The 27101-nt window shown below is 42.4% G+C and overlaps 1 protein-coding gene across 2 annotated transcripts in view; it reads left to right on the forward strand.

Moving 5' to 3' along the window:
- WBP1L (WW domain binding protein 1 like) overlaps positions 1-27101 on the forward strand; it is a 60297-nt gene that overhangs the window by 17324 nt on the left and 15872 nt on the right. The window contains exon 1 of one of the 2 annotated variants that reach the window (XM_009817846.2): positions 19253-19339. The exons of the other annotated variant lie outside the window; for it this stretch is intronic. Coding sequence (XP_009816148.2) covers positions 19313-19339 — 27 coding nt within the window. The 5' untranslated portion in view covers positions 19253-19312. Of the gene's footprint in view, positions 1-19252; positions 19340-27101 lie in introns of those variants that run through there. 2 annotated transcript variants of the gene reach the window in all.

A 27101-nucleotide genomic window follows, 5' to 3' on the forward strand; every position in this document is an offset into this window, starting at 1 on the left:
GGACTTGCACCTACCTCTGCAGGCATACCACCAGGGTATTGATGCAAGGTTCATGGATTGCAAAGAGCCTGAATAGTTCTGGGGCTGTAGATGTTACGATGCCAGGCTCTGCATATTTGGTATAATGCAGTTGAACAGATCATGCAAATCTTAGTTTTTATTACATTGACTCAAAGTGGAATTATTTGGGCATTTCGATACAAAATATGTCTTGATTTTTAGTGCATTTCTAAAGGCATGAGGGAGACTCTTCAGACTTGCTGTGTTTACCCCAGTCTAGTAGTGAATGCTGAGCTTTGCAACTACTGACTTTTGGCACAAAGTTGTGTTGTGTACTTGTAATACAAGGATCTTCCAGAAACTTACAGGAATCTGGTGATTGTTCTTTGTATTTTCTGGCTTGTTAAAATTGCATAAATCTAGAATCTCTTACTTCTGAAGACACCATTTATCTAACATTTTTTCTTCCCAAGAAGTATCTTCTCCTGGGATTTAACTATTTGCTGATGCAAATCTCTGTGATCACAGACAGTTAAAGAACTATTGAGTGTCACATCATTAGGTCACCAGTTCAAATCTAGTCCAAAGTAGTAATGGGTATTTTTATACTCCTAATGCCTTTCATCAGGATTGATGTTTAGTTGCTTAAACTAAAAACAGAGCATTTGCTATTCAGAATTATGGATTCAAGTGGAGAATAAAGACTAGAAGCAGGTTTTTCTATAGTAGGAAATCCTGTTTGACTTGTGTTAGTATCTGTATATGTTTCTCAGCATATACGGGGCTTTAGAAGGAGTAAAGGTAGCATCTTGCCAGAGGAGTGTGTGGTTTGCTGCATAACATGTAATGCTGAAAGGTGACCTCACCTAGCAGAGAAGTGTATGCATTAGTCAAATCTGGGTTTTTTGGTGTGCTTTCCTATGACTTCTAAATTGCAAGAGCCTTTGAAGAAAATACAGGAGTACATAGACTTTGAAGGGAAAGAGATTTTGAAATTGGAAATGCAATGTGCGAGTGTTTTGAATGGCAACTGAAACGCTTTTGGACACAGTACTTCTCAAATTCTTCCAGGCAGCTGCTCTTCCAAAGAATGATGGTTGGTTGGCTGGTTGGGGTTTTTTTCCTTGTTCCTTCGAGCATTCATGTCAGGATCTTTGTATAAAACTTCACTTCTAAATCTGACCTGTAATCTCAGGTTGCTGGTCAAGAAGTGTGGACTTCAGTTTAGAGTAAAATCTAGTACTTACGACAACTCATTGGACTGTACGTTCCACAGTCTGTAGAGAGCTTGAAAAGGTTCAGTTCAGCCGCATGGGCTTTTGCAGCTTCATGGTTCTTCCTTGTCAATTTGTTATTCTAAAGTTGGGAAATCCTTGCAATCTCTTTGAGATGTGTTGGGATATGGAAAGCCTTGTGAATCCCTGCAGTCAGGGGCTGACCTCCTGCGTGCTGGGATCTGCCTGCAACTGCCTCTTACTTCCAACCTTTTCCTGAATGTTTCCTGAGCACTCTCTGGCTTGTTTCAGGGACCAGCTTGGCAGCCTATCAGGAATCAATAGCTGGAGTCCTTCAGGAAAGAAGTTGAAGATGCTGAAGTATGAATTCTGGTGTCCTGGTTGTTAGAATCTGTTAGCAGAGACGTCAAGATGTGAAGAAGAGAGATGTGAAAGCCGGTACAAGCGTTCTCTTTCTTTGTGGTCCTGAGTTGAGAAATTAGGATCTGAGTTAGCTTCCCCACCCCAAAGGTTGTTGCATAGCTTCCCATGCATCTTGTGCTGTGGGAGATCGCTGGTGACTTTTGTCAGTATTTGGAGGTACAAAAAGTGGGTTGTGAGGTGTGGAGACAGGAAAAAAATATATTTAATGACATGCAAAAAAAAAAAATACTGCCTGTAGAACTTGAGTTATCACTGTGGCACTTTGTGACGGGGATTCCAGTCCTGTGGGTCTTAAAAATACATTTTCATATGTGTATACTCTATAAAGAGTCTTCAGTCATGTGAAGGTCTAAGTTCTCAGCACATTGGGAGATATGAGATCATTAATTTTCATTCCTGATGCTGCTTATTGCTACCATTTTGCTGGTTATCTCAGAGACTGTTGCCAATGTATTTATGACTTCCTACTTAGAATATTCTGTTACAACCAAGTATGTCAGAAGCATTGAGTGCATATTTCTGCCTCTTTTTGATGCTGATGTGCTTTATAAAGGCAGTATTGAAGTTCTGGCTTAGCAAAGGAATACCAACCACTAAACAATTTCTGCCTGTATTTTAAGTCTCTGATTGCTTTTTGGCTTGTAACTGTGATTTCAGCCAGAAACGGTGCATGGCTAGGAATCTTTCGAAATTATCATCCATCTTTTTGCTGGAGACTAAAAGAGGACAGTTACTGAAGCGCAAAGGAAACGTCTTTTTTTTTAAAGCTGAGTCATGAAAAGATTGGCAAGTTGCAAGGGAAAATGTAAATCTGCTGTTTACTTACTATAGTTAACAATGAAATCCTCCTTTACAGAAAAGTATTAGAGTGAATTATGCTTTCAGTCTCCTTGTTATTGTGGAAGAGTAAAAGAAAATATATTTATCTTGATTTTTTTCCTTAATATATATTTGGTCTAGGACAGGGGTAAATAAAAGGAAGGTGCCACTTTTTGACTGATAATTCTCTGAAGATTGGCCCTAAAAATATGGTTGTCATCAACAATTGCTAGTTTTCACAAATGGGATGACTTTTTGTGTTGGTTTTCCCTCATTACAGGCAAATAGCTAAATCATGGAATGTCCATTGCTGAAACCTGTGATCTTTTACTTAACTTAGGTATGAGTTCTGGTTGTTTTCAATACATATACAAACATTAATACACTGAACTAGCATGAAAAAACATGTCAAATCTTTTGCATAGTGTAAAGTAATAGATGTTATCTATAAACATTAATGATTCTGACTCCGCTTCTGATATGGTAAATTCTATTCTTACTCTGCTGATGGAAAATAAAAGAATGGGAAACAGTGACTTTGCCAAACATGAAGTCCAGTGCAGTTTGAGAATGGACGACAAGTTTTTGGAGTCCCAATTCTGTGTTATATAAAGGCCATAATTTGTCTTACAAAAAACCTGGCTAATGTTAAAAAATGTGTTATCTGTCTTTTTGAAAATAGACTAAATAGATTGCAGAAGAACATATTTGTCAACAGGAAGTAACCATAAACTTAGGAGGTATGCAGGCGTCAAGCCTGGCTGAACAAGACTGCAAAAAATAAAGACAGAACCTCTTTCCCCTCACTTTTTGGGCTGTTAGTAGGACCAGAGAACACCTTCTTTCATGAGGGTTGAGCAGGCTTTTCAAACCCCTTTGGTGTGTGTGCAGTGTCTTAATACAAGCCTTGGTGTTAGGCTTTCATGACACAGACTGTGGGCCGCGTGGAGTGAAGCTGCAGGTTGTCACCAGCCCACAGCCACAGCTCTTCCACTCCTGGTGTCAAAGGGGTATTTAGGTATTAGTAAGATTTGATGTAGGTCAAATCAAACTTGAGAATATCAAGGTGTCCCTGTGCGGGTTTTTGTCATGCTGCCAGATGTGCTTTACTGAACTGTTGCATGCAATGAAGGACCTTTTATTATTGCATTGATCAAGATAGTACCATGGGTGTGTTCCTCATCCATGGGGAAAAGTGAGGTCAGTAGGAATGAATGTTGTGCTGCAGCTCAGACTGGAAAAGAGATACTTTGGTGTTGTGGGAAGAAGACATCTGACTTCTGCTTTGGGGCATTCAGTCTAACGCGGCAGTCTTAATGTTATGTGACAGGTGACTTTCTTGTCGTCTTTGTTAGGCTGCCCTACTTGTTCAGGTGAAGGCCAGTTCTGTACTTGTCCTTTGCTTTTTCCTCTGGCAGGGGATCCTTTCTGTTGTCTTTACGTGTGCTTCAGCCTTGCCCGTTGTCTCCTTATGGTTTAGGATTACCTGCTGTCTTGCTCCTTGTAGATGCAGCCAGGCGTCCCACCCTTCAGAAAGCTGGAGGCCTGATCTCAGCTCACCTCCACAAGTTTTTTGGATGTGATGCATAGCATGGGAGCCATTTGGATGTTGGGCTTTCAGATATTTGGATATTGTGGTGGGAATGAAGGCAACCAGGAAAGCAGCAGACATGAAAATCCTCCTGTCTGCTGCATCTGCCAGTGGCCGTGGAGGAATAAAACTGAGAGGTTCTCTTAACTCTTCTCTTCCACTTTTTGGGTTAGGTCTGCTTGTTTGTTCAATGAGTGAAGAGTATTTTCTGTCTCAGAACATGTGCAGAAGTGGGATGATGGCTGCATATACTGCTCTTGGAAACTCAGGGAAGCTAATGTTGGCATTCTCACCATTTCCCACATCTTCTATACTGACACAATGACATTCTTTGTAAATTGATGGCAAAACATATGATCTTTCTTTTTTTGGTCTTGCTTCCCTCCACAGTTTAACTCTTCTTATGAGGTGTATCTCTGATCAAAGGATATTAACAAAAACTTTATCTTCTTGGTTTTACAAATTTGGCTTAAAAATTCTCTTCTTGAAACTTGGCAAACACTGCCTTGGTATTCAAACAGTGGGGATGGGATAGGGGAAATCACTTGGCTGTTGAAAAACTACATATGGGAAAGTCACATGGAGCTTTCAGTGTTTTATTTACAATTCTGCAAAGGCCTCTTCTAATTTGAAAAATAGAAAAGACCAAATAGTGGCTTCTGGAAAGTGAACAGCTAGATTTTTCCATGAGTATTTTTAATACAAATAATAACTTCACAGATTGTAATACTCTCTCCTCCTTAAATACTTTTTTAGCCTTCAGGATGTATAACTGTGTAAACTAACATAGCGAAGAAAACCTTAACTCCTGCAGCATCTGACTTTTTAAATTCTGTAAAGCCGTAAGAGATATGCTTTGTTTTCATTTAGCAAATATATATTGAGTTTCGAGAAAGCTAACTTGATTTACAATCAGCGTACCCAGTGGGAACCATATGCTTTTCACGTTTGTCTTTTAATGAAGGATTAGAGTATTTCTTTCAAAATATCTTTTTCCAGAAAAATTCTAGTTTTAACCATTAAGTAACGTTTAAGTAAGAACTGAAGCTGGATTTTCAGATGTGGCTGTACATGTGAACAGACATTTTCAAACACAAGTCCTTGGAATGATTTTAGTGGTTAATAATGTAATCATCAGTTTTATGTCCACTTGATTCTGAGCAGTGTTTTGCTGCTATCAGTACAAGATAACTGTGTTACGTGAAATTGCTTGAACAAAGCTAAACGAAGAGTGATAGAAGTGCTCTGCCTGAGAGGCTCTAGCATTTTGCTTCTGCTCAAATTGCTGAACATGGCTAACTTTTTGCAGAATGGCATTTAAGGTTACATTTGGAGTCATTAGGTTATAAACAGTCCACAACATATTTTACATACTTCATGTTAATATTCCTCTGAAGATCAAGATTCCCTGGGGAGAAATGAGAATATGCACCAAAAACATTCTCAGTTCTTGAGGTTTATCCACAACTTCCTAGATCACTAAAGATCAACTATCTCATGAAGAAATTGTTACAAAACAAATTTTGATGCAGCTCTCAAAGTGTTTATATGTGGGGGGAATACACTGGGTAATGCCCTTCCTTTTAGTTGTCAGATTTTCATATTTTTGCTGGCTGGCTGAGATGTAGATTGGGATTGGAAAATATTTCTGACTGGCATTTGGTAAATTTATATGAACCTTCATGTTCAAGAATGCTTTTGAGTCCTGGGCTGTGTTGGGAAAAGACATGGCAAAAGTGTTCAGATCTTGACAGAATGTCTGAATCTGTGCTATTGAATAGAGAGAGGAGTCCTTTCATTTCTGTTACTCAGTAAGTCTTATGGGGGGGGGAAGTTCTTGACCCTTCTTAAAGACGCCAGAGTGTCTCTGAGAGGTGTGACCCACCATGTAATTTTTTGCCAAGAATAAATCTGTCCCTACTGTGAAAAAGTGGCTGTTTTGTGCTAGGCACAATCCATGTAAAACTGGGTCTGTGGGGGAAATCTGTTGTACTTGTGAAAATGGTCTTGGTTTTGTTCTGGCATTAGCATTTACTGAATGGTTGGCATCTACAGTGGTACATCAACAACGTTTGTGCCCGTGCTCCTTGCTTGTGTGGTCAGCTGACCTAGGGCAACACTCTGAAATAAAACAAAACCTCTAGACCACCAGCTTGTCCTTCAGAAACCACTCTTATTTCAGATTCCACTGTTACTTTGCAAAATACTGGGATTTATAGAACTGGCAGGATGGCTCTGGCAGAGTTACCACATTACAGCAGGATCTGGGCTCTCTGTCAGACCCCTGACTTAAGCGGCATTTCTCATACCTGAGGATGCAACTCACAAGGGACATCCTTGGCATCTGTGTGCATACAAATTTCTTCCAGCTCATCTAGATGAGAGGCAAAAAGTGGAGGAACTGAATGAGAATCCAGCGAGAGCTGCTGTAAGCAGCAGACACTTGCAAGCTAGTTGCAGTTTAGACTGTAGGAGCCACTGGTGCATCTTTCTGCTCCTGCGGAGTTTAGGAAGGAACATCTTTCATGTGTTTGCTGAGATTTTGGAGGTCTGGTAATCCCTCGGGGTAGTTCGAAAGGTAGTTGCAGACAATTTGACAGCAGTACTTTACACTAATGAGGAAGCAGCAGGGTTGCGCTTCCTCCAGCCTGCCTTGAAAGGAGAAGTACAGAGGCTCAGCTGTTCAGGGCTACGCAACTGTAAGGCATAATAATAGCTCGAAGACTTTTCTCTAACTACACAGCTCAAGCATAGGCTAACTGCATATTAGAGAACTAAATCTTGTCCAGCATGCTTGATCCAATAGCAAATCTGCTTGATTCACCTCTGTTACTGATCTGGTTTCCAAATTGAATCCTTCAAGCATCTGTAAAGATCTCTTGGTGCATGGTGGACACACTGAATACCACCGGTTCTGCTGGCTCACTTTGGCAGATATAAGTTCCATTTCACTAGTAAGTTTCTACATTTACGAAAGATTGCTTTAGCTTTTTTTGATTGAAACTTTGCTTTGAATTTCCCAAGAATTTGGGGGCACTTTTGACGGTCACTTATTTGTCCTCACGGTGACTTCAACTCAGTGTGAGCTCAGACTTCAATAAATAGTCCACTGTGTGCTGACACTCTAAAAGATAAAGTCATGCTGCCAGTTTATGCTGAATTCTTTCCACAAATGGGGTATATGTTTTAAAAAGTCTTAACATTTTTCTTTCTCATGCCAGACCTGCGTTTTAAAGGGATCCTGAAATTTATTATCATCTTCCTTATTTCTTGCTGATGTTAAAACCATCTACTAAATTCAGTCGTCTAAAACTTCAAGGGACAGTAAAGATGTAACTGTTTGTATAGTTCATTTTTGGTGTAAGAATTGTATTGCAGCTAGCAAGGAACACACAAAGGCTTAAGAAAAGGTTCTGCAAATACAGTGTTAGATGTAAAAAAAAAAAAGTATTGATCTAAAATTTGATGAGGAAAGTGAGTAAACAGTAACTCAGTAACTGATATATAGATTGAAAGGGTTTGCTACTCTTTTGGTTCTTGAGGGAAAAGAACAGAAAATGCACAAACTCCTGGTTGTAATTCTACACACATTAAAATGAATACTAAATGTAAAGGGGTCAAATTAAAGCAAAAGAATAAGGAAGAAAAAGTTAGACTATGGTGACGTGCTTCAGTCTCTAGTAAAGTACTAGTATAAATCCCTGAAGACTTTATAAGCATCTCTAAGGCAACAGGAAACGAGCAGTGTGGATTTATCAGGAACAACCTTGGGGGGGGGGATTCAATTTGGTTGATTCGATGGGTGTTTTACAGCCCAACCTGAGTGAGGTTATGGGATGCTGAGTAGGGTTTTATGTTCAGGATTAAATAGTAATACAGTGGGTTCATTAAGTGACTGGAATATATGCTAAGGAGTAGTCTGTGGTGGTAACTGGAGTCCTGGAGGGGTTTGTTCTGCCTCTATCCCAACAGTTTGGAAGACAAAGAGAAAGCACTTGAGATGCAGATGGAGTGTTGTGTGTGTTTTTTAAGACAAGAGAACAACTTGAAGAAATAGTCTGAAGCCTATTTCACTTTTCCTGAAGGAAAAGTGCAGAGTACTTACTGAATGGAGAGAGTCAAATAGAGGGAGTCTGGGATTTTGGGATGTATCAGAAATTGAGTGCAGTTGTTGCAAAAAACCCCACCAAATCTTTAATTCTGTAGTAATAGAAGTGTCCTATACAGGTATTTTGTAATACTCCATGCTAGTAAGTGATGCACACCATTTTGGATCCCACATTTTAAGATGGGTTTGAGTTGCAGGCTGAGAAGAGCAGTAAAACTATGATTTAATCCTAATCTATGAAAAAAGACTTCTTTTGTCTTCTGAAAGCAGCTTATAGAGGAATGGAACAATTTTCCAGGAGAGCTATGTTAAGAAGACGACTATGATCAGTTGTCTTGTTTTTAGCGGAGAAGAAGAAATTACTGCCTTATCTTGTACTAAGGCCTGAATTAATGGGAAAGAACATCCTAAATTTTAAAAAGCATTGAGCACGGAAGCACGTTGTTGGTTGAGATGGCGGGAGCACTAGTGATTGTAGTCGTCTTAAGAACAGGTTAGAGAAATGTTGATGCTTTAGGTGCAGTGAATCGTTCCCAGAGCAGTTTGACAAGGTGACTTCTTGAGAACCCTTTCAGCCGGCTGCCTCTGCGTTTGCATCTTTCATTTTCAAACAGCCCTGATGTTTGAAGCCTGTGTTAAGGAACAAGTGCTGAAAGGAGGACAGTCCGATGGCCAGTCTGTAATTAAATCCGTAATTAAATCCTGCTCACAAATGTTGCTGTCCGTCCCCAAGTTCTTTATGCATCTTTACGTGGAAGATGTCTCTTTCAATGGTCTGATGACTTTACAAGGTGCAGGTTGGGTCTCTGCAATGAAATTGGTGGGCAGTTTTCTCACTTCTTTCCAGGAAAGGAGGGTTGGTCCTGGTTTTCCAAAAGAGATGTTCAGAATTCCTACTCCCCAAACTACCTGCTTCAGGGGAAAAGCACTACTGTAGGAGCCTATGATGCGTAAAAAGTAGTATTTCTAAAAACTGAAAATATTTCCTTGTCTTGGAGTTTCTTCATTCAACAGTCACCCACAGGTCTTTGAGCTTTCTGAGTGCTGAGGATGAAATGTATATTGTTCACCTTTTGAAGAAGAAAATAACTGGCTTCTGAGAGTTTGGGGTTTTTTGTTTTTTGTTTTTTTGTTTTGTTTTGTTTTTAAGATTTACTGTTTTACTGTAGTCATGCTAATTAGCACCAATTACCTTCCTGTAAAAAGGTAGGATGCCAATCAGGTTTTGATTTGTTTTGAGTTTGTTTTTTATTTTTTACACAGATGCATATGGACTATTTGGTTTTATGCTATGGGAGAATTTAAAAGTAAACAATGGTTGCAGGAGTACGAGGCCACTGGTATTGTGATCTATAGCAAATGCATGTCTGGAAGCCAGACTTTAGCAAGGAGAAAGCAAGCGCTTAGCCTTCTCTCTTTTCCGCAGTCTGCAACCTTGCTGCAGAGAAATGTGTGAAAGAGGCAAAGCAGTGCGGGTCACCCTGTCCTCCTTCAGCCCTGCTACAGCCAGGGGAGTGTTTGCTTTATCTGCCAGTGGAATAACAAGCACTAATGGAAATTATAGCAGTTGGGATAAGATAATACCCATAAAGGCTGGTTATGGTGACCAGCATTTATTCCCAAGATAAAGCTGAAATGAGTTTTTAATTATTGGGCATTAAACTATATGAAATAAAGCATGCTTATGCACACAAGGGGAGCACACATTGCCCATATACCTAAGGGGGAAACCCTACAGATACCACAAAGGTAGGGGAGCGAGACAGCGGGGTGTTGAAGGTATCTGCCCTTGGAATCGCAAAACTGCCTGGCCTGCAGGTATGTCACTGAAATTTAGAAATTGGCTGTGATTCTAGGTGCCACCAGTGCTTCTAATGCTTAAGCAAAGTGCAAACTGCGTAATGCCACAGCTGATGCTGAAACATGATGCTCGGACATCGCTTCCTCCCAGCCGCCTGTTCCTTACATAACTGCCGGCTGTCCCAGGGGTGGCCTCCAGATGAGCTGAGCCCAACAGGAAGTATTTGGGTAACCGGTGGCAGTTCTGCTAGGCATAGAAAGAATAACAATTAGTTGTATTTAGAGTCCAGTGCTTGTAATATCTCAGACAACTTTCTGGCACTCTCCCCATTTTACAGTTAGGGAAAATAGCTGCAGGGAGGGAAAATGCAGCGGGATGGAGGAGCTGGTGATGGGAGGCATTCATTTTTTTTCCCTGTATGCTTGGATCGAACCAGCTTTATTTGTACCTGGAAACCTACATCTGTGAGCTCTCTGCTTTACGTAGATCATGCTTTCTCAGGGCTCTCCTCTTTGAGGCAATCCCAAAAGCTCTCCCCTCCCACTGGCAGAGCAACGAAGTGTGGCCTTTTAGGGAGCTTTTTTTTGCCTTCCTGGTAAAGGTGTGGACCAAAGCAGAACCAGTACTACAACAGGGGAGAGATTAGGCTTTAAGGTCTTGATATTTCCTGCTGTTTCACAGACATGGGTAAACTCAGCTTGAAACTGCACTTAACCATACACTATGCTGGTTTGTTTATTCCTTATTTTTGTTTACTCATCATTTCAAAACAGAGGTGAGTTCATGTTTTTCTTCCAAGCACTTGGAGAGAGCCTAAGCAATACAGTAATTCAAGTTAAAAGAGACAAGCTTGTGTTTAAGATGAGGTTTTTCTGAAGTGATTTTTCCCTTAAGTTACATGTTTAAAGAAGTTTTTAACCATGAAGCTTAACATCTGATAGCTCCCTTAGAGTTTTGTCTAGTGATTTAAAAGTGATGTCTTTAATACTGTTGTGCTGTGATCTCTTAAATGCTTGTGGTATTGAGCTTTCTTAATAGTTAAACTTGTGGTTTCCTTTAATTCTTCGCTTTGGTTGTATGAAGATACATGTACATGATCTTTAGTGCTCTTCATTTTAGAAAAGGAGAAGTCTTCATGTCTTCTTGCTAGTCAGACCACGCCGTGTGGAAGGGCTTTCTTCGTGTTTGTGCCAGGCTCTAACCATGAACTCTGAGCCTCAGCCTACCTGTAGCAGTTCAGATGAGTTAACTTTTCTGCTAGATAACAGAAATCCTGTAAAACTTTAGGTACTGCACAGCCCATTGGATTAATTGACAGACTTTTAATTTTGGGAGTACCATATTGTGATCCATGTGTATTTTCTAAGAGGAAGAAGACTTGATTAAACCAGTTGTTTGTGGTTTGTGTACCACAAACCCAATCATCTGTACAACCCAGAACCCAGCTGTCAATGGGGATGTAGGTGCCACAGCAGGACCTGGAGTGTAAAGTCCAGGGATAATAGTAGGAAAGTGCTTGAAGCTGTACATATATAGGGCAGTTTGAGGACATTTCTTTGCCTCATCAAACCTATGCAATATTGCTCTGCTGTGTAACATTATCGAACCATAACATCCATCGGTGCTTGCAAAGAGGCAGCTGCTGATGTCTCTTTGTTTTCCTAAAGGATTTCCCAGAAAATCTGTTCTTCTGAAGAAGGGTACAGGCCATATAGAAGTGGTGCTCTGCTGGAAACAGAAACTTAATTCTCAGAACTCAATAAAAGAACCCCTTTCTTGTAAAATGAGCTGAGGAAAACAAGACTGCTGGTATTTTGGGGGCTTTTCTAAATTTGTTCAGGATGTAAACTTAATTTCAGAAAAGACCAGTGAACTTCAGAAAGATCTGACTAGGCTGTATGAATAACAGATCCCTCGGCAAAGTCTTACATGATGAGAAAGCCATTTTAACCGATTATGTACCTCTTGTCAGCTTAACTAACGGCACCGTTCCTGAAGAAGCATCCTGAAGCATCTTTGGACAATCAGATGCCCATTTAACACCCCTGTTTCTGAACAGATTTATAAGAAAAGTAGCAGAGGTTAACATCAACATATTTCCTAATCTGCAGGCATACCACCACTTCAAATTACATGCACTGTACACGTGTGATTACCTATCATATGTGCTATCTATTCACATCTCTGTGGGTGTTTCCCACGCTCAGCGTGCCTGTGCCTCATGTGCGAGACTGGATTTTATCTGAATAGTAGCATTTTGCAGAGTGGCACTTGAGAGAGTGCAAAAGGGGTAAAAGACCAGGACCTTTCTTGGATTTTGTCTTCTTGCTCATGGTGATGTGATGCAATCTGGCTGATCCCTGACCCTCTTCTCCTGCTCCAGACTTCTGTCTTAGGTATATCTTGGTGATGAAATGCCACATAACTGCCCTTATCTTCAGTGGGTTCTCTGTTTTTTGTGGTCGTTGCTTTTTAAACACATTTGCAGGCTGAGAGAGATCAAGTCCTGCTTGATCTGCAGGGGAGCTTGTTCCTGTCATAGTTGGGCCCAGCGGTGGCAGCGCTGCATCCCTGATAATTGCTCCATGTATATAAGTATCCTTCTCTTTGAGGACTTAAAGTTAAGACGGTCTGCTGTATAATTGCCTGTTGCCTTAGACCCTGACAAAAAAAATCTCTCTCCTAGGACCCCAGAGGGTCATTTGGAACAGCATTATCCCATGAAGTCTAGAAACAATAGAGGAGTAAGGAAGAAGAAAACCTTAAAATCAATGCTAGTCACCCCAGCGCTAGTGCTGTTAGCTTTGGCAAATCCTGTCTCAACAATAAAGCCAGCTGCCATCTTGGCATCAAGACAGACAGACTTGGCATCAGCCCCTCTGGCACCAAAAAAACGCTTTGTGGGAGCTGGCACCAACACTGTGAAACGAGGGTAAAGCCCAAGGGAAATGCCAAGCAGACATGAGATGAGCACTAAAAATAGTGAGTTGCTGTCATTTGGAGAGAAAACAGCACTTCTAAGAGTAGGGCATCTAAGATCTCCATCAAGGTTGTGCTGGTAAGCTGGGACAATGCTGTCTCCTATGATGATGTGACCAAAGGACACACACAGGCTGTATTTTTGGTACCCACATGGTCCAAGACTCTAAAACTAGAACAGACGCTTACTGTCTTAATTCCACATTTGGGGGATCCTGTTACTGTCTGCAGGCTCTGCCTTCTTCCCTGTCTGGAGCAGATCATCTCCTCTTGAGCCATTACCAAAGGTCCTGTTTGCATACACAGGCATAAGGAAAACAAGAGCTGTAGTGCCAAAAAGCAAGGAGCCAGGCTAGTGTCCCTGTACCACCCCGGACACACTAGCCCTCCTGGAGACAGTCTTGTCAAATGTTTAACAGCTGATGTTCCCCCTCCCTCCTCCTTCTCCCCCTCCCAGCAGGCTCAAGAGAAAACCGAGTAGGCTTTCCAGTGACTTCATTACCCGCTCCAAACTAAAACTGAAGCCTGACATCAGTGCCCAAAACCTGGGAACACTAAAGGGGCAGAATCGACCCTATCTCCACTGAAGCAGTTAGTGTCACTTCTCAGTAGGGCAATTTCAACTCTTTAGTCCCTCTCTGCCTCAGTCGCAAAGGACTTTAAAGCTTTTTAAGACCTCTGGGCTTGAATGGCAGGCCTGGGTATTGAAACAGTGGTCATACAAAACAGATGATGCAAATAGTCTTTGGTGTTAAAATTACATTGGCTTGGCCACAACTCTGCTGCTGTGAAGAAAAGCGTGCTGGACCTGTGGCTATCATTTTCTCCTCCTTGGGGAAAAAGCAGTGGGAAACAATGTCACTGAGGGCTGGAAATTTTAAGCCTCACTTAGCAAAAATTATTTTCGTCTCGGAGAAGTAGCATGGACTTTTCGCTGCCACCACTCTCCCATCAGCTAAACAGCAGAGTGGGTGGGAGTGTCTGGAACAGCCTGGATGTGGCCTCTTTGTCTCCTCTGTCAGATGGATGTTGGAGAGGATTCCTCTTGGGTATCTCCTCCACATCCACCCCTTGTCTGCTCCCTGCCCTTTCTTGAGTGCCCTTCTTACGATAGCTTAATACAGACAGCAGCTTCAGAGGAGGGATTGTTTGCTCTACAAAAGTGCAAAGGAAAGTGCTTTAGTGTTGGTATTTCTTCACCTACATACAGAAAGTGAAGAGGAGGACAGGCTTCCACTGAAATACCAGGTGACAGAGTGGGTAGTGGCTTCCTCTGCAATGCCCCCTCCTTTGGTTCAGGACTCATGCATGGCTTTCAGGTGGAGGATGTGGTGCATATTTGCACTTGTCCGCTTGGCCGACAATTGCTGTTCAGCTGTTCAGCATTCAGTTGGAATCAAGATTCAACAGGAATCAAGTATGAGCTGTTGCTGTTGGGGCTCTGTGTAACACTGAGCATGTTTTGAAGTGTGCAGTCTCTTCCTCCCTGGTTAACCAGTTACTTGGAGACAAAAACAGGTGACATCAGTGAGGTTGAAATTCACTGTCCCTATTTGCTTATCTTGACTTAGTAAGCTGCAAAGGTTTCTTGCACTTCTAAACCACTGAGCTGACAGAAGCAGTGACAGGCTGCAAGGACCTGCCCAGGGATGGATTCTAACCACTTCAAGCCCTTGTGCTTCATTGTGCGTTAAAATTTATTGATCCAGCAGACTGGTTGCAGCACTGGCTCACAAGCCAGTTCCAACATATATGATGTCTTTTCCTGCAGTTATTCTTTGCTCTCTCTAAACGATTAAGTTGCTTTGGCCTGACGAACATTACATGCAAGTGACTTCAGTGTCCTTGGTTTGTAGTTGAACTGCATACAAATTGGGGGACCCACTTTACCCCACTCCTAAGTAATACAGTAGTACTAGACACAGTGGGTCTGAAAGGTTTGGTTTGGACCATGTGTCCCCTAAGCAATAGAGTTAAATACTCTAGGTCCTGTAGGTACGGGGAAATTATCAGACTGACCTGTTCCTGTTTGTCCTCTGGAATTTGTTGATGTTCTTTGTAGGCAGCACCAATGCTGTAAGTTACATGAACCAGGGGCACCTGCTCCTCATATTGGAAAGTCATTGTGTTCTTGTAAGGGTGCTGTTAGGGTGGGGAAGTGGCCCTTCACTCTTCAGGAATTGACAAAAAGTGGGCATATTTTGCGGGCAGGTAGCCAGCCAGAAATGGTTTCCAGGCAGATCTAGCACCGCAGCTGACATTCCAGCATTGGTGATCTCCCAATGTCTCATGCTGGTTTTGCTAGCAAACAAGCCCCTCTAGAACATTTGCTGTCAAGGCAGATAGAGCTTGGTTGTTCCTGGATGTTGTCTTATTCTAAAGAAACAGAGATCTGCTTTTATGTCTTTCTGTATGTTTCTTTCCCTTTTTTTCTTTATTCCCAGAGCCATCTCCAGGATGAGGAAAGATAAAGTCACCCTCATTCAAGTTGCTTCTTTCACACTTTCTTTAGAGTGCCTGATGGACCTGTGTAGTCTCAGTTCTAGCATCCAAGGCTGTGGGCCGACGAATGAAAACGGATAGCTGATGCTCCAGGGATGCTCCTGTTACCAACATGAAAATAACAGAGTGCACAAAAGGATGAGTCATTAGATAAAATTGTTCCAACTTTATGGTCAGTCTGTATATATATATATATAGCTGCAGAACCATGGTATTAAAGTTTGAGGAGATATTACACACCACCCATATTTACTGTTCAAAACCTATCCCTGCCTAGGACTCTATAATGATGGAGCAACTGAGAGTAGCCTTGTGCTTCAAGCCTGACAGATTTGAGCTGCGCAACTTCAATTTTTGTTCCAATCGTGTTGTCATAACTGGATCATCTAAAGATGAAGTTGTCTCCTCAGGGTGTATCAAAATGAATATTGTATCTTGCTGGGTTACTAAACCTGCTTGCACACATCTCCCGTCAAACATGTGGAAAGCGACTGTAAAATGGCCCAAACAACTTCCATCATCTACTTCAGTTGCATGCTAATATCTGAGGTCATGAGGTGCAGTGTGTGTTGAGCTTGTGAAGGTGTCAAGCAGCATCCTTTGTGTGACATCATGTTTGGGGCAGATGGCATGTTCAGCAGAACAGTACTACAGACTGATGAAGCCTAGAGGTCTTTGTTCCCTCTTATTTGAAAGAAACTTGCTCGCCGTGATCCTGTAGTGGGATCCGCACTGACATGCCAAAAAAGGATGGTTGGTGGCTGACTAAACAAGGAAATTTTCTGAATAATGTAGATCACATAATCTGTCCTGATATTAGTCCTGACTTTTCAGACCCCTCAAGAGATTCACCTACAGAGAAACTGTAAAAACTTGTGTTTGCTCTGTTCTCTATATCTTGGATAGACACACTCTTGTGTCATAGATGGGTGGCCTTTGCAGATGTTAAACTCCAGGTTCGTATAAAGAAACTGAAACCCATGCTAAGCCTGCCTTAGAGCTGCTCTTGTTTTCATTAAAATAATTATTATTTCAGGTCTGGTTGCCCCCAAGCAGAGAGCAATAGAAAATTAGAAAGGTTTTGGAAATGGGAAATGAGCAGCTGAAGGCTTTGGGAAAAGATTTTATGTTAAGAGGATGGGGAAGATTGATATCTTTTATAAGAAGATAGCTAACAGGTACAGAGTAATGAATGAGTGAGAAGATGGATGGGGACTTCTGTTCCCACCTGCTAATAATATGAAAGTCAGATTAGAAGGTGGTGAATTCACTCCCGATGAAAGGAACTATTTGTTCACAACCACTGTCTATGAAACTCGTTACCGCAAGACAAAGCACTGGGGGTAAAATGATACCAGTTGGAATAACCAAAGCAATTGCCAAGATTAGGAGAACCTAGCTGTTTTGAAAAGGCTCTAAGTGTATTGACGAGGGTATTATAAGGGTATGAGCTAACTCATCCAGCTTTTTTTTTTTTTTTTTTTTTTTGCCCTTCTCCAGGGCTTTTTCCATAGTCACCTATAGCAGAGTTTGTGGAGCGTGATACTGGACACTGTCACTGAGAGACCGCAAGACAGGGTGGCTGCAGCTGCTGCAGTCAGATGTGGTAATGAGTGCTTGCAAACCACCTTTTTTGCGTCAGTCTTTCCAGGATTGCTAAATTCACACACAAATTAGGATGCTTTAGGTTTTCCGCTAAGTTACTGCCTTTGATAGTCCTTCACAACTTGTCTTAGATCTGGAATGACGTTTTGCCTTCTGAGTATGTGCTGGGGAAGAGGCGGATGGTTAAAGTTAGATTCCTTCTGACAGTAGGGATTTAGAAATTGCCGCATTGGTTCAGTCCTGGGATCTGCCTAGTCCAGGGCTCTGGATAGCAACAGCCAAAATCGGATATTTCAAAGGACAGCGTGAGGCCACAGAACAGATTACTAAAACAGAAAGCTGCCCTTTTCTATCACTGGTGTTTGTCCATAGAATTGGAAAAGCAAAGGGTGAGAGTTTGATCCAAGAGCACAAAAGCTGGAAAATCCCAACTATTAAATGCTAGTTAACGCTGATGTTTTGTATCCTTCAGGAAATTACTTATGTGCCTGTTTTCTCTTAGGAAGAACGGAGCTGTGCTTACCTTAAGCAGCAAGATTATATGGTGGCTTTAAGTTCGTGTAAAAATAAGTAATACTTGTCTATAGTCTCACAGCCTAATTGTGTAGAGGACACCCACAGTGGGATTTTCATTTGGGAAACAACCCTGGGCTGGGCTGGGAGGAGGCAGCAGCAGTGGTCACTGAGGGGTTTTGGCATGTGGAAAATGGGTGTCTTTTTCTGACACTGCTGCAAGCTATCTGGCTGTCCAGGGCAATTCTGTTCTGTGTGGTTTTTTCCTTTCCTTTTTTTTTTAATCTTTTTTTCTGCTGTTGCAAATTAGCATTTGTAAGAATTATATGTGGTTTCTCTCTCTCTCTTCTGAAGTCCTGAAATTATTGTTAAAACTGCTACTATAAAAGGGATTCAGTGAACTCTCTATGGAAAAAAGTATATTCCTTCCCTCATCAAGTATTTTAATGTGTTGAGCTCCAAAAGCCAAAGAGGCGAAAAGCAAGGGGAGTTGCCCCTCTGTCAAATATCCGTGGAGCTGCTGCTGGGGCACAAGGGAGTGGCGGTGGTGTCCTGGTCCCCCCCGACAGACGAGAACAGCTGCTGATTAAAGAGAAGCACAAAAAAAGAGGTTGCTGAACTTTCAAAGTAGAGGTAGAAAAGGGAGTTAAATTTAGATTACCTTCTGCAGTGTCATCTCCTAGACTGCTGTGGAACTTGCTGTACTCCTTGCTTGGGAGAGGACAAACAAGACATGCCATCCTGGGCACCAGATGATGAATTTGTTTATAAGGCTTAATGGCCCCTTGGCATGAAAATGTGAAATGAGCTCAAGTAGAATGAGAAACCTTCCGTCGGGGCTACTAGTGTTTTCCTTGGGGAAAGGTGGATTAAAATGTCTTCCTATCACCTGTCTGATGCTGGAGAGGCCCAATCCTGATCCTACTGACATCAGGGGAGTTGTTGCTGTTTCTTTAGTGGGATGGCTGTTATCTGGAGGGGCCAAGAGTTGAACAGTGCTGTAAGAGTTGCTCGGAAAAAATGGAGCTGTGGTGGTAGGCAGAAGGCGGCATGGGAGTGCTTTGGATCTGTCAAGGCTTTACACAAGTCCCGGGGGTCCGGAGGTACTCGGAGAAACCATGGTGGTTGCTCCTAGGGCTCCAGTGCTGTTTAGCAAGCAGCGTCAAACTTCGCTTTCTCCTCAAAGATAGATTAAATGTCTATTTTTGCTTAGCGAGATTTAATCATCACTGAGGAGCTGTCGGCTCTTGCCAACATTTTTAATAGATTCCCCTCCACTTGCAGCATCCAGTTAGCTGGGAGGAGAGCGCTTCTGCTCCTCCATGGCTCCCTGCCAGCGTCCCGCACAGGCAGCGCTGCCCAACAGCACGCAGCTCCTGTTTGCAGCGAGCTGCCTGGTGTTACCCAGCAGTTCTCTTAAGGTTCAGGGCTTTTTTTTTTTTTTTTTTGTCTTGTTATTTTTTTCAGAACTGCCCGACCTGATGTCATTTCCCTCTTGCAAACAGCCCGGCTGGGCTGCGTCTGAGATATGTCACGGGGAGTGGGAGGAGGAGGAGGGGGAGCCAGCGAGTGCGTGCAGTGTCCCAGGGCCCTGTTTACTTAGCATTCCCAGCCGAGGAAGCCCTGGTTTAAATAGGATCGAGGAGCGGGCTGCCCACAGCAGATGAGGAAATGGTCACTGTGGGGCTTTAAATTCCTGCCTTCCCATGCGCTGGTGCGGAGGATGAGCCTGCAGAATGCCTTTCCTCCTGGGTCTCAGACAGGTAACCAGCTTCGGTGCGGTGGGAGCTGCTTCCTCAGCTGGAGGATGTGACTGACTGCTTGTATTTTGATTTCCCCCCCAAAGGAAATGATTTCTGACTTTCCCAAAACGGAACCGTACGAACAGCGCTTCCCCACCCGTGGCGTTTGATCGGGGAGCACGGTAGCGTGAGAGCCGCTCTTTATTAGCGAGGAAGGAGCAAAACTGCAAGCCAGGGAAAGGAACTCTGTTGTTGTTGTAGGCTTTGCGGCAGGGTGGCTCTTTGTGTCCTGCTCCTGTGTGGTTTTTTGTTTGGTCGGCTTTTAGGATACTTTCCACAGTCCTTAATATGGAATTGTGTTTACATTGCTTAAAAACATGCCAAACTTGGAACCATTTTCTTGTATGAGCAGTATTTTGAGTGTTAAACTGTGGTTTTAAAACAATACATTAGAGACATTTATATATATCTCATCTCTGATAAAGGTCACCAAACAGAAAATGGCAGTGTGCTGTGACCCCCAGCTTGGTGCCTTTTTAATTGTTCTGGGAGAGTTTGAGCTTGAACAAGAAACTTTGGATAGTTTAATAGCTGGTAATGTTGAGTGGAATGAGAAACGGTAGCAACTGCCCAGCTGCTCCCCGCTGGAGGAGGTGCCAACTATGTGTTCCTAGGCTCTGGGAGAGCAAACCCTTTTTTTGGTCTGGGAGGCACGTCTGTAGGGGAATCTAACTGTAAACTCTTCCCAGCACTGCTGGGATCTGTAATCCTCAATAAATAGATACTGCATGATATCAGAATGCTGCTTGCAGTTTCTAATTTAGAATTAAAAATTCAAGATCAGACCGTAGCATGTTTTAAACTGTCTACTTTCAGTTGTTTAGAAACGAAGGCAAAAGGACTTAAAGCACACTGCTGAGTAAACAGTGCTGTCTCTTTTTCCTTATCAGTTCAGTTTTTGGTGAAATGCAGCTCCCCCCCCCCCCCCGCTGAACTGAAAACAGTTTTACATAAGAAACTACCTCTAGCACAATGACCTTCTGTAATTGAATGCAATAGCTATAATAATAGTACACTTGTTAGCACTCAGGGCAAAGAGGCTTTCCCTAAAAACCTCGGAACTGAACCGAGGAGGGAAATTCGGGCAGGAAGGCTGAATGACTCTGGGTAACTCTCAACTTGCAGTGAGACATAGCTGGCTTAAATGTTGAGATTGTTCGAGTCTCACAGGTGTGTTTTTCTCTAAAGTTCCTATTTCTAAATTAATGTTTTCGTTTTAGAGATGTGTTTGGGACAACTGAGGTGCTGCATAAGGTGTAAAACCAGCAGTTAGGTGTAATTCGGCTTCATTTGTTCAAACTGTGAACATCTGGTTATCTCAGTGGGCTGGATGGTACTTTTTTCTCTGCTTGTAACTTTTCGGCATCGATACAGAGGCATTTACAGGAAGCAGAAAAAAGTTGTTGCCTCAGGAACAGAAGAGCAAAGCTCTTGACTATTTTTATCTACTGATGAGGCATAGAGTGGGAAAGAGCTGCTTGCGGAGCTGCTTGAACTTTTCTTAGTTTTAATCATTTTGAGCTTTAACCATTTTTAGACTTAAAAAAAAAATCTAAATACTTCTGATTGTGTCCTGCATGCAGATAGTATCCTGAAATTTCTTTTTCCCCTTCTAAAAGAGCAGAAAAAAAAGGCTTGTTAGTGAACAGTGCTATTTAATTAGAAGTGTGGGAGGAATTCAGGAACATCTCGTCACGCATCCGCCTCTATTGTCTCTTGCGTTTGCACTCGGACTGTAAACACTTGGTTGTCTGGGATGTCCTTTGTTGTTGTTCCCACTCAGCACAAGGGGTGCTGATCCTGGGGTGCCCTCCCGTGAGCTGTGTGAGGAGGACGAAAGGGTCACAGCGAGTGCCTCAGCTCCCTGGGGCGGGCACCCCTTTGCTCACTGCTGCGCCACACTGAACATCTGGTTCCCCTGGATCCACCTTCACTTCTTTGGGACCCAGTGGCTTTGCAGCATGGCAGATGAACTGCTGAACGCATGGTAAAAATAGGGTGTTTGGTTTGGGGTTTTTTTTGTTGTTGTTGTTGCAGTGGGGATGATGCTTAAATGCTTAAAAAGCCAGGTCAGCTCTATCTGACATCAGTGCAATGTGGGTGTTTAAAGCTCCCGTCCCAGGCAACATGGTTGTAGAGGATCTCAGCTTTCGGTTTTAAGTGAGTATTTCCTCTTAGGGTTGCAGGTGGTGGAAGCTTGAACATGTTCATCTAGTTCACTGCATAAATTTAAAAGGAAAAAAAAAAAAGGTTCAAATGCCGGATTCCTAACCTTTTCAGTTTTAATTTCAACTGCTCGAGGTTTTCGGTGTTGTCAACTGTGTTCGGTGGTTTAAAACAACAAAACGCGGGACAGCCTCCTCAAAGCTGTAATTTCCTAGAAGCATCTATCTTTAATGTGAAAGGGCTAGAACTACAGCTGGGAAGCTTCTAGCAAGGCGTGAAGGAAGTAAACACTTTCATGTGGCGCTTAAAATGAGAATGTGCAGTTCTTGGAGTCTGAAAGTGAAACTTGCGATAAACAAAAATGAAACCAGCTCTGATTGAAATCTATGAAAGTGTCCACGATCTGTGAAAGGACAGTGTTCCTTTAAAGGTTGTTGGAGTATTTCTTCAAGATAAATGGATGCAACAAACCAATTTGTTCCTCACATGAAGGTTAATAAAACCTCAGAGGTTCTGCATCCGCTGGGGGTGAAGATGGGTCTGCTGTGGCTAATTAATCATGGTGATTTAAATATAATTCTCCTGATGCTGGCATTAACGAAGCAATAAATGTTGTGGATTAGAACTCCCATTTTGGAGATCTTTATTGTGCCTGGGATAGCTCAGAGGCATCATTCCTCCTCCACTTATTATACTTTAAGTATTTGGATGTTTGCACTTAGCACATTTTTTTCTGCATTCAGCAAAACAGAATTTGTGGTGGGTGTCTTATGAAGAAATGTCCAGACTTCATTTATTTCCTGGCCTCAGTTGTCTGTTGTGAGGCAGGCTTACAGGAATTTATCCCCTGTCGTGCTGGCAGGGGCTGGCACTGGAGGTTCCAGTAACTCGCAGCAATCAAAGCCCGTTTCATCTTTACCAATCTTACGTGCTTTTGTTAAATTGAAACCACCAAAGGCACGGCACTTGCTTAGATGGTGGATTTTTGCTTTTACATTCTGAAGGACTAACAGGTGTAGTGTTTACGAAGATTGGAGAAGGACCGGAGGCTTTGGGGTGGGTGTCAGTCCTGAGCTGCCCTCGTGATTCAGGGTTCCCCTGCGGTTCTGCCTGTCCTTGCTGTGGTCCCACCTTCTGTCCTTCTCTGTGGAAGGATCTAGTGATTTTTTTTTAGCATAAGATGAATTTTGGTTAGGAACTGGCAAATCAGGAATTGTAGTAAACCCTATGGCAAGATTTGGCATTCCAGCCTAATATTTTCAGTAGGAATTTTAACCTGCTACCACTTGAGTCTCATATGTGACAGAGATGCTCATCTTTGGTAGCTTTGTGTTTGCATTCTCATGAGCTATTGCTTATGGGCTTGGCTAACCAACACTAGTGATAGTCTGATATGTGAGTTTGAGTAAAAGCCAAGCGGTAACTCATAAATAGTGTGTATCAAATACATTTTTTCCTGCTAGCTGTTTCTAACATATTTAAGATATTGACAATCACTTCCATTCTGTTACTCTGGGTGCTTAAAGAATATGTATCGTGGATTGCGAGTTACTCAAAAGGCATATTTTTAATACATTTTTCTGAAGATTGTGTCACTTGCTTAACTCCATCTGCTTTGTTGTTATGGGTGCGGCTGGGTACTGAAAGCAAGGGACTGCTGCCTGCATGTAATGAGATTAGTGAAATAACTAGGTCAGGGTTTTTATTTTTTTATTAGTATTAAGTAGATCCTTATTACCAAAGTCCCCTATGAGAGGCGTGAAATCAGAAGGTCTGGAGTGGTCGCAGGTTGAGCCTGAGTCCTGTTAAAACCAGTAGCATCTTGCCCTCCGGCAGATACCAGCCTGGCAGTCTCCCTTCAGCCTGCTGCTGGGCTTTTCACTGTGTCCCACTGTTTGTATGCCTGTTATTCAGGTCCTTGCTCACCCCTGTCATTCCATTATTAATCCCCATCTCTTCCAGTTCAAATAGTAATTTGCTATGTAGTGCCTTTACAAATGCTGTACCGAAGTTTGGAGAGAATAGGAAATTAGAGTAGGTCTAAAAAACTGTCTCTCCTGGAAGAGAGGAATGGCATATAACCTGCTGCCAGTAAATGCAAGTCACATTGCAAAGTATTTTCCAGAGTGTCTGGTTATTACCAAGGTTAGGATGAATACTCTGGCAGGCTGAATGACACACAGAGGCCATATAAATGCAAGGTGCTTATATTTAGGGTAATGGAGGCCGGATTTCTGTGGAAAGAGGAGACAGAGCAAAAAGCTAAAATGGTTATTAGATCTCCATGATATCAGCCACTGCTGGTTTTGGTTACCTGGTTAATGCCAGCTGAGGAGTCATCTTTTGTAGGTGGTTCACTGCCAACTATGCACTTTTGAGCGTGGGCTGTGGCGTTGGTTGCTGCAGTTGCACATATTAATTTTCAGCTTGGAAAATGGCCACACTGGTCTGGAATTTGCTCATCTTCATCTTTCTCCTTTTTGACATAGCAACAGTGTTCCCAGGTTAACTGCGGACTTTTGAGAGTAGGAAAGTGTGAAGTGCCTTGATCCTTTTATTGTAATGATACTCCACTATCAATCAGTTCTCATTTCCCTCCATTTCCTACATTGGCTTCAGACACAATAAATCCTAACAGATTTACGGGCATTAAACCCAACCACTTAGTACTGAAAACCTTTACAAAAGTAGGATAAGGAGGTCTGATTCCATCCTTTCTTGCAGTGAGGGGCAGTTCAGGCAACCTACAGACCTCCATGAATGCCTCCTGTCTTAATCATGCCCCAGATTTTGACCTTTAATTTGTCACGTAGACCTCTAGCAAAGGTCCAATGCCAAACTGGAAGGTAGAGAAAATAATTGGCTTTTTTCCCTGGCACTGATGTTAATGTGTGCTGTAGCTTCAGATGTGACAACATATAGCACTGCTTTGAGTTCTGTTATATCTACCACTGCTGGATATTTTAATGATTATTTGTAAAACCACTTGACAGCAAAAGTATGCTACTGGCAGAGTTGCCAGCATGGTTGTGGCTTTATCACATGCTAAATATCAACAAGAAAATAAGTAAAAAAAAATAATCTTATTTTTATTCAAAGTTGCTTTATAAAGTTTATGACAAGTGAAAACTAATCCAAAATGCCACATCTAAAATATGAAGACTCTCAGACTCTCCAAACACACCAAGATGAGGTCTTCCCAACTCAACTGGTTTCATGAGAAAGAGCCTGCACCAGATTTAACAAATGGCCTGTGTTGGACTGGATGGGGAGAGAACACAGACTCCAGGACTGCAGAGCCTTCTACTGAAAGTTCCTGGCTTTGGAGTGTGCGTCAGGGATCCAGTGAGTCCAGTTCCTCAGATCTGTGTCAGCTCTTAGGATGACGCCAAGGAGGCAGTGATGCACATGCAGCCTAGAGTACGTGCTGCTTTACAGGACAAAGCCAATCCCTTGAAATTAGCTGGAAATCTCCCAGGCTTTGCAGGTGGGAGATAACGGATGGCATGTTAGGGCTTCTTAGTTGCAAAACAGGAATATTCTGCTCTAATGGAGTTGAACACTCTTTGAGAGCAGACTTGTGTAGATGCTGCTTAGTAATCCTGTCTGGGGGCGTCTACAGTTAGCTGAACAAAGGCTGGTGGGGAGGGATGTGCTTGCCTAGACAACAAGAAAACAAGACTGTCCTTCAGCAGGTAAGTCTGCACTGGAATGCGATAGCCACTGGCTATTGAGGAAGAAAAGTCCTTTCGGAAGGAAACCCTCCCCCTTCCTTGTTTTCTTAAGACTACCTAAAAAAACTCAACAAAACCTCTTTGTAGTAGTTTGGTAAAAACTTCATGCTGCTAAGAATGATTAAAAATGATCATTACAAGCACTACTTGAAATGGAAACTAGAGACAAAGGCAGGTCAATAAAATGTGAGTGCTCCAACTTTGTTTCTATGAGATTTTTTTCCCCCCATGTATACTTTCTTACCTATAAAACTACTCCTTCAGTCCTGTCCCTTGTCCATGCTTGTTGGTGTGAAAGAGGAAATAGTGTGCTTTCATAGCACAAGTGCTTGTGATACTGGTTCCAGGAGACATTTAGGTTTTAGATAACTGTATTGCTGATATCTCTTAAGTAGTTACCATTTGGCAGCATATAACACAAAGAATGAATAGGAGAAGGAAGTAGAAATAACACAACACTGATGGTATGAAAAGCGCAGGTTGGGATTTAATTAGAAATTGAAGCCTGATCGAAGTGCTTGGTGGTAGGCAGAAGATTCCTAACAAAAAATGTCACGGTCTCTGTCATGGTCTGTACTGATGGCAATGCATAACCTCTTCCTTGGCTTGCAAAACAGTGCAAGAAACAGTACAATGGCTCAGCTTTTCACAGAAATGAATCTTGACTTAAATGGGGAGAGGAAAGGAGACTGAAACACGCAATCCAAAGGAGACACCTGTAACATGTCCCAAAACAATGCTGTCCTTGTGCTGGAATCTTTGTCTAGTAGACTTTTTCTGAAAGTTTGTTGCCTTTACGTTTTATCTCTTTCCCTGTGCCAGGTTGAGTAACCTAGCATTGGAGGTAGCCGTGCTCTGAGCAGGGGTCAGGCCATGTGACCTGCTGGGATTCTTTCCAAACTAAATTATTCCTTGATTCTGTGAAACTGTTTGGAAACAAGGGTGACAGTTCTGTGTCTGACACATGGCACTGAGTCTGATGGCGCCATGTTCCCAGAAAACCATCGGTGGCTGGGCTGGCAGAGGGCTGCAGAAAGGCTCCAAGAGGAGCTGCGTGGACTTTGAGGAGCATGGCTGGTGACCAGCACTGCAAGGACTTTGAAACCCTGGACTTTCTGAACTGTGGGAGCTGAAAGCTAACTGCGAGACTATTCAAAGGTACAAGCACTTACGCATTAGCAAGGAAAATGATTTCTCTTGGTCAGTGTGTAAAGAAGCTCTGGACAGTAAGATTTGAATTCTACTTTCGATCAGGCTGCTTGAGACTTGATCTCCAAAAGCAGGCAGGAACAACCTGCAGAATACCAACCTCGCTGCTGAGGATCTTCAGTTCAACATGTATACCCGTCCCCTCATAGACCTGTTTGCCAGCTGGGCTAGCAAGAAGCAACCCTGCGCATAAGCGTATGGTATTGTGGAAAGGTCATTTCAAATATAAGGTTGGCGAGAGGGAGTCAGGAAGTTCAAATAAAAGGATAATGTGATGAAAGTCTCTGAAAACCGGGCTGCTGCAAGTTCTTAAGTAGGAAAAATATAGTGATGTTGAAGCTGTTATAGGTTGCTGCTGCCAAAAGACACCGATGTGTTCCTTATTGCTACTCTTTGAAACAGACAACACTGAAGGGAACAAATTTTTGGGGAGTCAACACAGGTGGTCAAGCACAGATCAGTGTTGTGATGCAGAGGAGTTCATGAAATGGCACTGTGGGACTCTGTTCTTTCACCAGCTCCACGTGATTCATTTGCTGGTTCAACAGGTCACATTGATCTTCATGTGTCACAACCACAGACCTCAGCTGGTCACTTTCTGGCTTGTACATTAT

Source organism: Gavia stellata, chromosome 9 (assembly GCF_030936135.1).
Source record: "Gavia stellata isolate bGavSte3 chromosome 9, bGavSte3.hap2, whole genome shotgun sequence".
NCBI lineage: Eukaryota > Metazoa > Chordata > Aves > Gaviiformes > Gaviidae > Gavia > Gavia stellata.